Source organism: Drosophila miranda, chromosome XR (assembly GCF_003369915.1).
Source record: "Drosophila miranda strain MSH22 chromosome XR, D.miranda_PacBio2.1, whole genome shotgun sequence".
Lineage (NCBI taxonomy): Eukaryota > Metazoa > Arthropoda > Insecta > Diptera > Drosophilidae > Drosophila > Drosophila miranda.
The window spans coordinates 7,848,573-7,861,935 of record NC_046674.1 but is presented as its reverse complement, the minus strand read 5'-3'; the positions used below and the strand labels follow the sequence as shown (position 1 = coordinate 7,861,935).

Below are 13,363 nucleotides of genomic sequence, written 5' to 3'. Positions count from 1 at the left end.
CTTATTTTGATGATAAAACGCAGGATAGCTGTAGCTCTTAAACATTTCCAACACACATTTAAAATTGGGATCTAGTATCCTTTTTAATGGCCCCATCAGAAAAGGCCTTGGAAAACCCCTCTTCCCCTTGTGTCACGAACTTATCGTTGCTCTACAAAAAATTTTTCAGTTCCTGTTAACAAATAGTCGAGTCAACAGCTAAAATCGAAATCAAAATTTTTTGTTCTAGTTAAGCAAATTTTCAGTTTCAGTAATTTAATATTTCTCTTTTTTTTTCTAAAAATTGTTGTGTGTTTGATGATTGGTATGTGTTCTCGCAGGCTCGGTGCAATGTTCGGAGTGTCGCGGAGTTTGCTTGCCAGGATCGTCAAGCAGCCGGTTGTCCGCTGGCAGTATGCCAACACCGTGCTGAGGCGTTCGTACGTCTCGCAGGCCATCAACCAGATGCTGCAGCTGCAGCAGATGGACATCTGTGCGGATCAGCCCTCGCGCGGTTTAGTGATCGGTGTCTTTGCGGATGAGGAGGACAAGAACGATGCCGGCATCCTGACCCCGGCCGGTTGGCGGTACAACGTGACCAAGACCAACGGCCGCCTCATCCAGGTCCTGCGTATGTCCGGACCCATGCCCAAGAGGGGCGAGGCCCGTCTGCTCTTCGCGATCGAGCCAGAGCGCATCCCGTACTACTCTGTGGTGGCTGTGGTCGGCCTCGGCAAGGAGTGCCTCGGCTACAATCCGTACGAGGTGCTCGACGAGCAGAAGGAGGCGATCCGTCGCTCCGTGGCCGCCGCCTGCCGCATCCTGGCCGAGCTGGACACCGACAGAATCGAAGTTGAAAACTGCGGCCACGCCGAGTCCGCCGCCGAGGGGGCAGCGTTGGGCATCTGGGCTTATCAAGAGCTGCGAGACCCCAAGCAACGCCTCTCCGTACCGTCCATTGATTTGTTTGCCACCCCAGATGATATTTGCGACATCGAAGGATGGCGCATAGGCCTGCAGAAGGCAGCCGCCCAGAACCTGACGCGGCAGCTGCAGGAGATGCCCTCCAACCTCCTCACACCCACAGCCTTTGCGCAGAATGTCGTCGAGGTGCTTTGCAAGTCCGGTGTCAATGTGGAGGTCAAAGTCGAGGGCTGGGCCGAGAGCCAGTCGATGCACGCCTTCCTGGCTGTGGGCAAGGCCTCGTGCGAGCCACCCATCTTCCTGGAGCTGAGTTACTACGGCACCTGTGCCGAGGAGCGTCCCATTGTACTGGTGGGCCAAGGCGTGACTTACGATGCTGGAGGATTGTGCCTGAAGAGACGCAACGAACTGTACAACATGCGTGGCGACATGACCGGAGCAGCAGTCGTCGTAGCCACCTGTCGAGCCGTGGCCGGTCTCCGTTTACCCGTAAGTGGAAAGGTTTTTGTCTCTCGATTGATGGTTAGTTTTGATTGTCCTTGTTTAGGTCAACATCCGTGGTCTGATACCTCTTTGTGAAAACGTTGTTGGTTGCAATTCGTTTCGTCCCGGGGACATGGTCAAGTCCATGAACGGCAAGACCATCGAGATCCAGTGCACCGATCACGAGGATGTACTGGTCCTGGCAGACGCCCTGCTGTATGCGCAAAACTTCTGTCCCAAGTGCATCATTGACGTCGGCACCTGCTCGGGCTACATGCGTCAGTCCCTGGACGAAGCAGCCGCCGGAGTCTTCACCAACTCGGAGATCCTGTGGCAGCAGATCAAGCACGCCAGCATGCACACCGGAGACCGCGTGTGGCGCTTCCCGTTGTGGAACTACTACAGCAAGGCCGTGCGTGCCGGATCCCGCAGCGATGTCCAGAACTACGGCATTGGCCGAGGTGGACGTCCCTGCAAGGCCGCTGCCTTCCTGCGTGAGTTCGTGCCGTGTGGCCAGTGGATGCACATTGTGAGTATAGGAGGATCTCCCACTCGGTGGTGGATTGTCTAACTGCGTTTCTCGTTTCAGGATGCCACGAACGTGATGGTCACCAACGGCATCGACTTTGAGTACCTTCGCCGTGGCATGGCTGGCCGTCCGACCCGCACCCTGGTCGAGTTCATTGCCCAGACCATCTGCAAGGACACCGCGCCGAAGTTGGGCAAGTAGTAAAGTCTTCCAGACGAAATGAAGATATGCCAGTCCCAATAGTCAGTCCCACAAAGCACTCCGCTGCTGTTATAAATATTTTGGCCAGACAATGTTAATTGAACATGTTTACAAATTTTTAGTATTTTCAAGGAATAGGTTTTTGGAATTAATGATGCACTATCGAAACTTTAAAGTAATCTTTTAGTCACGGCACTTTGTAACGGCAATGCATTATTGTAAAATTAAAGCATATTTTTCGCTGAAATATTTTAAAAGCTAGGCGTATGCCAAATAAATGTTATTCTCTAACCTTTTGATTGTAAAACCCTTTCTTTTTTATCACACACTTATAAAAAAAAGATTCTTTAACGAGCGGGAACGAAGTTAACTGTGAATTATGCTCGCACTTGTCATGAGATAGGAGAGTGGAGTGTTTCTCTCTCTTTCTTACACACAAGCCCGCCGTTCTATCTCGCTTCCCTCCGCCAGAGCGAACACACTGCACGAGAAAGAGTGTGTGAGATGGATAGAGAGATCGATAGAGAATGAGTAAGCGCGTGGAAGGCGATTTGGTCATTATGGCTATAATAACGATCCAAACTCATCCACATTTGACAGTCTAGTAGATATGGCGTTCTCTACGATTCTGCGTTTTCGGTTTTTTCTTTTCTCGTATTTTAAAAATTGTGAATGCCACAGATTTTCTATGTCTTTATGGGGGCGGACGGATCGGCGGAGGTGTCTGGATTTGCTTGTTCTAGCTTTTATGGACTCTGATATCTAGGTGCTCATCAAGGACGCTCATAGATCCAGAGCCACATCTATTCGAGTACCGTGGCCCTTCAAGAGTTCACGATTTGTTAGCCCCATTTGTCGAAGATATACATACATAGATATGTATACTCATCCGAGGACAGACAAACCAAAACAGTAGTGAGTGAAAAACGATGTCCACTCGTTTTTAGATGCTGATCCTTTTGAATTTCCTGAATGTACCGACCAAATAGCCCTTGAAGTGAGTGTCACTTTCTCATAGAGTACATTCATCGCCTTAATTTGGCATTCTATTGCTAGAAATTGAACACGAAACACGTATCCAGAATATTCTGCTGGAAAATTTTGAAATTTTTTTGCTTCCGCTAAAATCAAATCGTCTTTGAAGTATCTTTAACTAGTCGTATTATTCGTATATTTTTGGTACTTTGTGTCGGGCTTAACGAAAAATGATGCTTCGCGTTGTACGTCGGCTGGTCCATCCGGCCTTCCGGCAGCGCCTGCGACCACGTCCCCAGGCTATCCAGCGCCGCTCCGCCTCGCAGGCGGTAAACCAGATGTTGCAGCTCCAGCAGATGGATATGTGTGCGGATCCTCCATCGCGCGGACTTGTGGTCGGCGTGTTCGCCGACGAAACGGACCGCAATGATTCTGGCATCCTCACCCCGGCCGGTTGGCGGTACAATGTCCAGAAGACTGCCGGCCGATTGCTAGAGGTCCTCCGCATGTCCGGACCCATGCCCAAGCGGGGCGAGGCTCGCCTTTTCTTCGCGATCGAGCCAGAGCGCATCCCCTATTACTCTGTGGTGGCTGTGGTCGGCCTCGGCAAGGAGTGCCTCGGCTACAATCCCTACGAGGTGCTCGACGAACAGAAAGAGGCGATCCGTCGCTCCGTGGCCGCCGCCTGCCGCATCCTGGCCGAGCTGGACACCGACAGAATCGAAGTTGAAAACTGCGGCCACGCCGAGTCCGCCGCCGAGGGGGCCGCATTGGGCATCTGGCTCTACCAGGAGCTGCGCAACCCACAGAACAGGATTCCAGTGCCGTCGCTGGACTTGTACGCAACAAAGGACGAGGTCTGCGACCTCGAAGGATGGCGAATTGGTCTGCAGAAGGCAGCCGCCCAGAACCTGACGAGACAGCTGCAGGAGATGCCCTCCAACCTCCTCACACCCACAGCCTTTGCGCAGAATGTCGTCGAGGTGCTTTGCAAGTCCGGTGTCAATGTGGAGGTCAAAGTCGAGGGCTGGGCCGAGAGCCAGTCGATGCACGCCTTCCTGGCTGTGGGCAAGGCCTCGTGCGAGCCACCCATCTTCCTGGAGCTGAGTTACTACGGCACTTGTGCCGAGGAGCGTCCCATTGTGCTGGTGGGCCAAGGCGTGACGTACGATGCTGGAGGATTGTGCCTGAAAGAGAAACATGAGCTCTTCCATATGCGTGGGGACATGACCGGGGCCGCCGTTGTGGTGGCCTGTTGTCGAGCTGTGGCTGGCCTGCGTTTACCGGTAAGTACTCAGGACGTCAATGATATCTCCTTGAATAATAATGCTGTTCTTAGGTCAACATTCGCGGCCTGATACCTCTTTGTGAAAACGTAGTGGGCTGCAATTCGGTCCGTCCTGGGGACATGGTCAAGTCCATGAACGGCAAGACCATCGAGATCCAGTGCACCGATCACGAGGATGTACTGGTCCTGGCAGACGCCCTGCTGTATGCGCAAAACTTCTGTCCCAAGTGCATCATTGACGTCGGCACCTGCTCGGGCTACATGCGCCAGGCCCTGGATGAGTCGGCTGCGGGGGTCTTTACCAACTCGGAGATCCTGTGGCAGCAGATCAAGCACGCCAGCATGCACACCGGAGATCGCGTGTGGCGCTTCCCATTGTGGAAATATTACAGCAAGGCCGTGCGTGCCGGGGGACGCAGCGATGTGCAGAACTACGGCATTGACCGAGGTGGACGTCCCTGCAAGGCCGCTGCCTTTCTCCGTGAGTTTGTGCCCTGCGGCCAGTGGATGCATATTGTGAGTATTGTGGGGCGCTTTGTTGGGGCACAGATCTTACGGGCTTTCTCCCTCAAAGGATGCTACAAATGTGATGGTGACAAAGGGCTTCGAATACGAGTATCTGCGCAAGGGAATGGCCGGCCGCCCGACCCGAACACTGGTGGAGTTTATTGCTCAGACGATTTGCAAGGATACGGCCCCACGTTTGGCCAAGTAATCAATCTCTAACGGGAATCCAATGTTATATATATATTTTTTACTGTGTTTTTTCGACGACGCCACACATGAACACAAAATTACACTTGAGCTATGATCACTCTATATTACATAGGTTTTCGCAGTTGTAATCTCCACACAATCAGAGAAACAGCGCTAGTGTTCGATCTTTTGTTGGGTCCTGGGCTTCGAACTATTGAAGATAACTAGAAACTGTGGATTATTGCTTTGTCAGACTCTACCCGGAATCGGGTATTATATGTAATATCTGTGGTATCACTAAAAGTGAGTGCTACGCCAGGGAGACTGCATGAGTAATCACAACGTTTATGTCAATGGGTGGATAGTTTTGCAGCAGCTTCACATTCGAGGCAAAGTCGTTCTCCAAAATTGCTTCCCTTTGGATTCTATAAATCAGTAAATACAACAGTAAATGTAAATGAATCAGTTGAAAGTCAGCGCATGCTTACAATATCATGGAACAGCAGATTTTGATGAGAAAATTAAAGCGCTGCTCGTCCGAGAATACCGAATCCCAAATTCGCAGCACATCGGGCAGTGGAAACTCCTGCGAGAGCAGGAGGGTGAGCCACCTAAAGCTATAGTACTGCGGATGCAGCTCTTGGCTCTTCAGATGCTCGTAGATGTATATATCTTTAGTCTTCAGCATGTTGGATAGCAGGCCCATCATGAACTTTATGCCACCCTCCGCATCGTCCAGAGTCTTGATGAAGAAGTCGCGTATCTCGCTCATTAGAGCCGTGAAGCAGAAGAAACAGTCTGCCTCCGCGTGGGCGCGGTACGAGAGATCCGGATCCGAGGCCATCACATAGTAGATGGGTCCGACAATCTCATTCATGCCCTGTACGTACCCCTGGCCCGGATTCAGCTTGGCATAGATGAATAGGATGCGCTGCACAACCTCCCAGTGGGCCTCCTGGCCGTCCTCCATGGCGGCATAGGTCTCCACCGAACGCTTTGTGATTAAATTGATCTGATTGGGAGCAAAGAGGCTCATTAAATCGATTGTCGCTTGAGTGGGGGTCACTTACTTGCTGCTAAATGTCCACAATGGTATGCATAATGGAACAAACTTTGAGCTTATTTTCTAGCACAATTTCCGACCGAAACTCACCTTGGTCATGCCCAAGCCCTTGCGCTCGACGTTCGCCGAGCTGAGCACCGTGGGCACTACCCGCTCGTGAAGCCGCCGCCCGTGCTCGCCTTTACTGTGCACCACAATGTCACAGGGATACTCTGTGGGCTGTTGAAAGAACGAGATGTCGGGGCACAGGCGCCTCACATCTTTGTCGATCTGCAGCAGAAATTCGTTGTCATTGAAGATTGTGTTCCAGGCGCTTTCTGGCCCCTCGCTAAGCGGATGATCTTGCAGGCCAACGCCCCTTGAATCAACAGCGACGTCCCCGTCCCCGTCGCCTTCTCCAGCTCCCGCTCCATTGCAGCTGTGTCCCGGGGGAGTACCAATTCCTCAATGAATTGCTTGTACAGGGCTCGCTTCTGGGCCAGCGTGGTCGTCTAACTGCTGCGCCTTGGTCCCAAGTAGCCCAACAGCAGTTTCCAGCTGAGTGCACGGAAGCTTTGCACATCGGGCACACCTGTGGATTGGATTGGATTCATGTCCATGAATTGCTACGCCTATCAGAAGTGTGATATCCCACCATTAAACGTCAGTCTGCATCATTTTTCGTTAAGCCCGACACAAAGTACCAAAAATATACGAATAATACGACTAGTGAAAGATACTTCAAAGACGATTTGATTTTAGCGGAAGCAAAAAAATTTCAAAATTTTCCAGCAGAATATTCTGGATACGTGTTTCGTGTTCAATTTCTAGCAATAGCATGCCAAACTGAGGCGATGAATGTACTCCATGAGAAAGTGACACTCACTTCAAGGGCTATTTGGTCGGTACATTCAGGAAATTCAAAAGGATCAGCATCTAAAAACAAGTGGACATCGTTTTTCACTCACTACTGTTTTGGTTTGTCTGTCCTCGGATGAGTATACATATCTATGTAGGTATATCTTCGACAAATGGGGCTAACAAATCGTGAACTCTTGAAGGGCCACGTGTAGTGGCCAGTGAAGCAAACCCAGATTAAATTCCCTAATAATTTCCCCGATATAAAGCAGATTCAAATCACGCGCCAACTTGATTAGTTCGAACACCAAGGCTTTAAAAACAGCTACTTCGAATATGGAGCTTTAATTGCTCGAATGTTCTTTTTCGTCATTCGAGACCGAATTCCATGGAAGGGTCCCGTTAAAGCTCGTCTATGCCGCTTGAGCCGACAGCGACGGTGAACACGCGGATCAATTCAATTTTTTCTCCCAAAACACTTCGGTTGTGCCTGTGCCAATAGTAAAAAGCAAGATCAAGCTATATTGTGTGGTGAAAGTGCAAAGTGCTACGTAGAGAAAAAGAAGGTGATTATAGAGGAAAGCAGGTTTGCTACATTCACTGAATTCCGAATCTATTACAGAATCTCTTGGTCACTGGAGGTCTGCCGTGCTTTGGCGCTCTCACGCCTAACCCCCCCACGCAACCTCCAGTGTCTTATTTTTGGCCGCTTCGAATTACCAGCGTTTCCGTTGTACGGACGATCTGTATCGACTTTTGAATGCCCTCTAATCGTATCTTGCGAGATGCAACTCAACATCCTTGATACGGAATCGACAACGCCTAGGAATTAAAGTGGAAATTTATGTCAGCTAAAATTGTGCAGAAGATGTGAATACAAGATCAGGAATCGGAATCTAGGGTGACCTGTGTCGTGGACAACATGTGATCATCGATTCGTGAGTACGAACATACCCGCGAAATAGCAGGGTATAGCCGCGGTGCAGCGAAATGAAAGGGAGAGCGTGATAGCTCACACGCCAAGAGCGAGCTTTCGTTCGAAGAGAATTCGGACATATGCGTGCGTATGCACACACATATAAACGTGCATTAATTTGATCATCGACATTCTCTTTGCTTTGTCTTGTTCTTTTCTTTTGCTTGCATTCTTGTGTTTGCACTTCAATTAAATTTGACTTTAAATGTAAAATCATATAAACATATACAGTTATATTAAGGAATATCTTTCCTATAGAATTAATTTCTTTATCATATGTCTTAAGTCCTTTCCTAATCAACTCAATGTTAAGCCTTGATTCACTCTGGCAATGTCGGCCAAAATATCATTCTTTAATTCTTTACTATTTTTATATAATTAATATTGTTCCACAGCTACCGAAGCAGTTCATTGGGCCCAACGAGCTCGTCAAGGAAAGTGTTTGAATTTGGTAATGATCATTAATTTCGTATTGAATGGAAATGTTGACCTTCGTGAGTAAAAAGGCTCAGTTTTGCTATGAATTGTATCTTATATTCTTAAGTTAATGAACCTTTTGTTATATATGAATCTTTTGAATCTTGATTAATAGAACTATTTTGAATTGACATGAATTTGGAATAAATAACAACCATTCTGTCTAAGTACATAATGCCAATGATGCATCGAGTGTAATAATGCAGCGGCAGTTACGTTAGGGGCCATGCCAACATCGTTCCACGCATTGCCGAAGGTAGGGAGGGTATAGAAGAACTAGTGATCTCCTACACCTAGGATCACTAAATTAAATACGCGACTACCGGATTCCTTCTTGCCATCTATGCCGACCGGGGATTGATTACATTTGTTTTTTTTTGTTTTGATCAAAGTAGATTCTGTGTAAGTGCACTTAAATTTTTATAATATGGCGAGAACAAGGAAGTATAGGGATAGGAAAGACCCCGACCCCATCCGGCGAGCTGAGCCCAGAGCGCAGTATAGCGCACTAACCCCGATTCCCTTTCCTGCTGAAGCTGCATTGCCAACAAGATTTAACCAGCCCGTAGCCGTAACATTATACACGGTACTCGAATAGATGTGGCTCTGGATCTATGAGCGTCCTTGATGAGCACCTAGATATCAGAGACCATGAAAGCTAGAGCAAGCAAATCCAGACACCTGGATCCGTCCAACCCCACAAAGACCAAAAATCTGTGGCATTCACAATTTTTAAAATACGAGAAAAGAAGAAACCGAAAACGCAGAATCGTAGAGAACACCATATCTACTAGACTGTCAAATGTGGATGACATCGGATCGTTATTATCGCAGGCTACAATCCCTACGAGGTGCTCGACGAACAGAAAGAGGCGATCCGTCGCTCCGTGGCCGCCGCCTGCCGCATCCTGGCCAAGCTGGACACCGACAGAAGTTACTACGAGCTACTGAGTTACTACGGCACTTGTGCCGAGGAGCGTCCCATTGTGCTGGTGGGCCAAGGCGTGACGTACGATGCTGGAGGATTGTGCCTGAAAGAGAAACATGAGCTCTTCCATATGCGTGGGGACATGACCGGGGCCGCCGTTGTGGTGGCCTGTTGTCGAGCTGTGGCTGGCCTGCGTTTACCGGTAAGTACTCAGGACGTCAATGATATCTCCTTGAATAATAATGCTGTTCTTAGGTCAACATTCGCGGCCTGATACCTCTTTGTGAAAACGTAGTGGGCTGCAATTCGGTCCGTCCTGGGGACATGGTCAAGTCCATGAACGGCAAGACCATCGAGATCCAGTGCACCGATCACGAGGATGTACTGGTCCTGGCAGACGCCCTGCTGTATGCGCAAAACTTCTGTCCCAAGTGCATCATTGAAGTCGGCACCTGCTCGGGCTACATGCGCCAGGCCCTGGATGAGTCGGCTGCGGGGGTCTTTACCAACTCGGAGATCCTGTGGCAGCAGATCAAGCACGCCAGCATGCACACCGGAGATCGCGTGTGGCGCTTCCCATTGTGGAAATATTACAGCAAGGCCGTGCGTGCCGGGGGACGCAGCGATGTGCAGAACTACGGCATTGACCGAGGTGGACGTCCCTGCAAGGCCGCTGCCTTTCTCCGTGAGTTTGTGCCCTGCGGCCAGTGGATGCATATTGTGAGTATTGTGGGGCGCTTTGTTGGGGCACAGATCTTACGGGCTTTCTCCCTCAAAGGATGCTACAAATGTGATGGTGACAAAGGGCTTCGAATACGAGTATCTGCGCAAGGGAATGGCCGGCCGCCCGACCCGAACACTGGTGGAGTTTATTGCTCAGACGATTTGCAAGGATACGGCCCCACGTTTGGCCAAGTAATCAATCTCTAACGGGAATCCAATGTTATATATATTTTTTTACTGTGTTTTTTTGACGACGCCACACATGAACACAAAATTACACTTGAGCTATGATCACTCTATATTACATAGGTTTTCGCAGATGTAATCTCCACACAAACACATGCGGCACATTCGTTTATTATGAAATTTTAACGTATAAAACAGAGAAACAGCGCTAGTGTTCGATCTTTTGTTGGGTCCTGGGCTTCGAACTATTGAAGATGATAACTAGAAACTGTGGATTATTGCTTTGTCAGACTCTACCCGGAATCGGGTATTGTATGTAATATCTGTGGTATCACTAAAAGTGAGTGCTACGCCAGGGAGACTGCATGAGTAATCACAACGTTTATGTCAATGGGTGGATAGTTTTGCAGCAGCTTCACATTCGAGGCAAAGTCGTTCTCCAAAATTGCTTACCTTTGGATTCTATAAATCAGTAAATACAACAGTAAATGTAAATGAATCAGTTGAAAGTCAGCGCATGCTTACAATATCATGGAACAGCAGATTTTGATGAGAAAATTAAAGCGCTGCTCGTCCGAGAATACCGAATCCCAAATTCGCAGCACATCGGGCAGTGGAAACTCCTGCGAGAGCAGGAGGGTGAGCCACCTAAAGCTATAGTACTGCGGATGCAGCTCTTGGCTCTTCAGATGCTCGTAGATGTATATATCTTTAGTCTTCAGCATGTTGGATAGCAGGCCCTCCGCATCGTCCAGAGTCTTGATGAAGAAGTCGCGTATCTCGCTCATTAGAGCATCATTTTTCGTTAAGCCCGACACAAAGTACCAAAAATATACGAATAATACTAGTTAAAGATACTTCAAAGACGATTTGATTTTAGCGGAAGCAAAAAAATTTAAAATTTTCCAGCATAATATTCTGGATACGTGTTTCGTGTTCAATTTCTAGCAATAGAATGCCAAACTGAGGCGATGAATGTACTCCATGAGAAAGTGACACTCACTTCAAGGGCTATTTGGTCGGTACATTCAGGAAATTCAAAAGGATCAGCATCTAAAAACGAGTGGACATCGTTTTTCACTCACTACTGTTTTGGTTTGTCTGTCCTCGGATGAGTATACATATCTATGTATGTATATCTTCGACAAATGGGGCTAACAAATCGTGAACTCTTGAAGGGCCACGGTACTCGAATAGATGTGGCTCTGGATCTATGAGCGTCCTTGATGAGCACCTAGATATCAGAGACCATGAAAGCTAGAGCAAGCAAATCCAGACACCTGGATCCGTCCAACCCCACAAAGACCAAAAATCTGTGGCATTCACAATTTTTAAAATACGAGAAAAGAAGAAACCGAAAACGCATAATCGTAGAGAACACCATATCTACTAGACTGTCAAATGTGGATGACATCGGATCGTTATTATCGCAGGCTACAATCCCTACGAGGTGCTCGACGAACAGAAAGAGGCGATCCGTCGCTCCGTGGCCGCCGCCTGCCGCATCCTGGCCAAGCTGGACACCGACAGAAGTTACTACGAGCTACTGAGTTACTACGGCACTTGTGCCGAGGAGCGTCCCATTGTGCTGGTGGGCCAAGGCGTGACGTACGATGCTGGAGGATTGTGCCTGAAAGAGAAACATGAGCTCTTCCATATGCGTGGGGACATGACCGGGGCCGCCGTTGTGGTGGCCTGTTGTCGAGCTGTGGCTGGCCTGCGTTTACCGGTAAGTACTCAGGACGTCAATGATATCTCCTTGAATAATAATGCTGTTCTTAGGTCAACATTCGCGGCCTGATACCTCTTTGTGAAAACGTAGTGGGCTGCAATTCGGTCCGTCCTGGGGACATGGTCAAGTCCATGAACGGCAAGACCATCGAGATCCAGTGCACCGATCACGAGGATGTACTGGTCCTGGCAGACGCCCTGCTGTATGCGCAAAACTTCTGTCCCAAGTGCATCATTGACGTCGGCACCTGCTCGGGCTACATGCGCCAGGCCCTGGATGAGTCGGCTGCGGGGGTCTTTACCAACTCGGAGATCCTGTGGCAGCAGATCAAGCACGCCAGCATGCACACCGGAGATCGCGTGTGGCGCTTCCCATTGTGGAAATATTACAGCAAGGCCGTGCGTGCCGGATCCCGCAGCGATGTCCAGAACTACGGCATTGGCCGAGGTGGACGTCCCTGCAAGGCCGCTGCCTTCCTGCGTGAGTTCGTGCCGTGTGGCCAGTGGATGCACATTGTGAGTATAGGAGGATCTCCCACTCGGTGGTGGATTGTCTAACTGCGTTTCTCGTTTCAGGATGCCACGAACGTGATGGTCACCAACGGCATCGACTTTGAGTACCTTCGCCGTGGCATGGCTGGCCGTCCGACCCGCACCCTGGTCGAGTTCATTGCCCAGACCATCTGCAAGGACACCGCGCCGAAGTTGGGCAAGTAGTAAAGTCTTCCAGATGTAATGAAGATATGCCAGTCCCAATAGTCAGTCCCACAAAGCACTCCGCTGCTGTCATAAATATTTTGGCCAGACAATGTTAATTGAACATGTTTACAAATTTTTAGTATTTTCAAGGAATAGGTTTTTGGAATTAATGATGCACTATCGAAACTTTAAAGTAATCTTTTAGTCACGGCACTTTGTAACGGCAATGCATTATTGTAAAATTAAAGCATATTTTTCGCTGAAATATTTTAAAAGCTAGGCGTATGCCAAATAAATGTTATTCTCTAACCTTTTGATTGTAAAACCCTTTCTTTTTTATCACACTTATAAAAAAAAGATTCTTTAACGAGCGGGAACGAAGTTAACTGTGAATTATGCTCGCACTTGTCATGAGATAGGAGAGTGGTGTGTTTCTCTCTCTTTCTTACACACAAGCCCGCCGTTCTATCTCGCTTCCCTCCGCCAGAGCGAACACACTGCACGAGAAAGAGTGTGTGAGATGGATAGAGAGATCGAGAGAGAATGAATAAGCGCGTGGAAGGCGATTTGGTCATTATGGCTATAATAACGATCCGATCTCATCCACATTTGACAGTCTAGTAGATATGGCGTTCTCTACGATTCTGCGTTTTCGGTTTTTTCTTTTC

General features: G+C 48.7%; 5 protein-coding genes and 1 pseudogene across 5 annotated transcripts; 4 read left to right on the top strand and 2 right to left on the bottom strand.

Annotated features, from left to right (window-relative positions):
- Positions 1-170: 170 nt before the first annotated feature.
- On the top strand, positions 171-2,407 carry LOC108152584 (cytosol aminopeptidase). The gene is made up of 3 exons (XM_017282028.2): positions 171-1,392; positions 1,451-1,915; positions 1,976-2,407. Exons 1-3 carry the CDS (start codon positions 298-300, stop codon positions 2,114-2,116), a joined length of 1,701 nt encoding a protein of 566 aa, XP_017137517.1. The 5' UTR covers positions 171-297; the 3' UTR covers positions 2,117-2,407.
- A 748-nt stretch (positions 2,408-3,155) lies between these two features.
- LOC108152585 (cytosol aminopeptidase) lies at positions 3,156-5,235 on the top strand. The gene is made up of 3 exons (XM_017282029.2): positions 3,156-4,377; positions 4,431-4,895; positions 4,954-5,235. Exons 1-3 carry the CDS (start codon positions 3,322-3,324, stop codon positions 5,092-5,094), a joined length of 1,662 nt encoding a protein of 553 aa, XP_017137518.2. The 5' UTR covers positions 3,156-3,321; the 3' UTR covers positions 5,095-5,235.
- Positions 5,149-6,731, bottom strand: LOC117186590 (annotated as a pseudogene).
- On the top strand, positions 6,730-10,275 carry LOC117186588 (cytosol aminopeptidase-like). The gene is made up of 4 exons (XM_033387555.1): positions 6,730-6,760; positions 9,263-9,558; positions 9,612-10,076; positions 10,135-10,275. Exons 1-4 carry the CDS (start codon positions 6,730-6,732, stop codon positions 10,273-10,275), a joined length of 933 nt encoding a protein of 310 aa, XP_033243446.1.
- A 17-nt stretch (positions 10,276-10,292) lies between these two features.
- Positions 10,293-11,222, bottom strand: LOC117186682 (TBC1 domain family member 13-like). Its single transcript, XM_033387735.1, has 2 exons — positions 10,791-11,222; positions 10,293-10,727 (listed from the first exon to the last, which is right to left on the bottom strand). Exons 1-2 carry the CDS (start codon positions 11,051-11,053, stop codon positions 10,715-10,717), a joined length of 276 nt encoding a protein of 91 aa, XP_033243626.1. The 5' UTR covers positions 11,054-11,222; the 3' UTR covers positions 10,293-10,714.
- Positions 11,223-11,682: 460 nt separating this feature from the next.
- Positions 11,683-12,713, top strand: LOC117186586 (cytosol aminopeptidase-like; the record flags this gene model as incomplete). Its single annotated transcript, XM_033387552.1, has 3 exons — positions 11,683-11,994; positions 12,048-12,512; positions 12,573-12,713. Coding segments are annotated over 3 exons (918 nt in total), but the record flags the coding sequence as incomplete, so codon positions are not given.
- Between the last annotated feature and the right edge of the window lie 650 nt (positions 12,714-13,363).

Coding starts and splice junctions, on each gene's coding strand:
- LOC108152584 (XM_017282028.2), top strand. CDS start 298: ATGATTGGTATGTGTTCTCGCAGGCTCGGTGCAATGTTCGGAGTGTCG. Junction 1,393..1,450: donor TGGCCGGTCTCCGTTTACCC/GTAAGTGGAAAG, acceptor GTCCTTGTTTAG/GTCAACATCCGTGGTCTGAT. Junction 1,916..1,975: donor GTGGCCAGTGGATGCACATT/GTGAGTATAGGA, acceptor TTCTCGTTTCAG/GATGCCACGAACGTGATGGT.
- LOC108152585 (XM_017282029.2), top strand. CDS start 3,322: ATGATGCTTCGCGTTGTACGTCGGCTGGTCCATCCGGCCTTCCGGCAG. Junction 4,378..4,430: donor TGGCTGGCCTGCGTTTACCG/GTAAGTACTCAG, acceptor TGCTGTTCTTAG/GTCAACATTCGCGGCCTGAT. Junction 4,896..4,953: donor GCGGCCAGTGGATGCATATT/GTGAGTATTGTG, acceptor TCTCCCTCAAAG/GATGCTACAAATGTGATGGT.
- LOC117186588 (XM_033387555.1), top strand. CDS start 6,730: ATGTCCATGAATTGCTACGCCTATCAGAAGT. Junction 6,761..9,262: donor TTGCTACGCCTATCAGAAGT/GTGATATCCCAC, acceptor TTATTATCGCAG/GCTACAATCCCTACGAGGTG. Junction 9,559..9,611: donor TGGCTGGCCTGCGTTTACCG/GTAAGTACTCAG, acceptor TGCTGTTCTTAG/GTCAACATTCGCGGCCTGAT.
- LOC117186682 (XM_033387735.1), bottom strand. CDS start 11,053: ATGAGCGAGATACGCGACTTCTTCATCAAGACTCTGGACGATGCGGAG.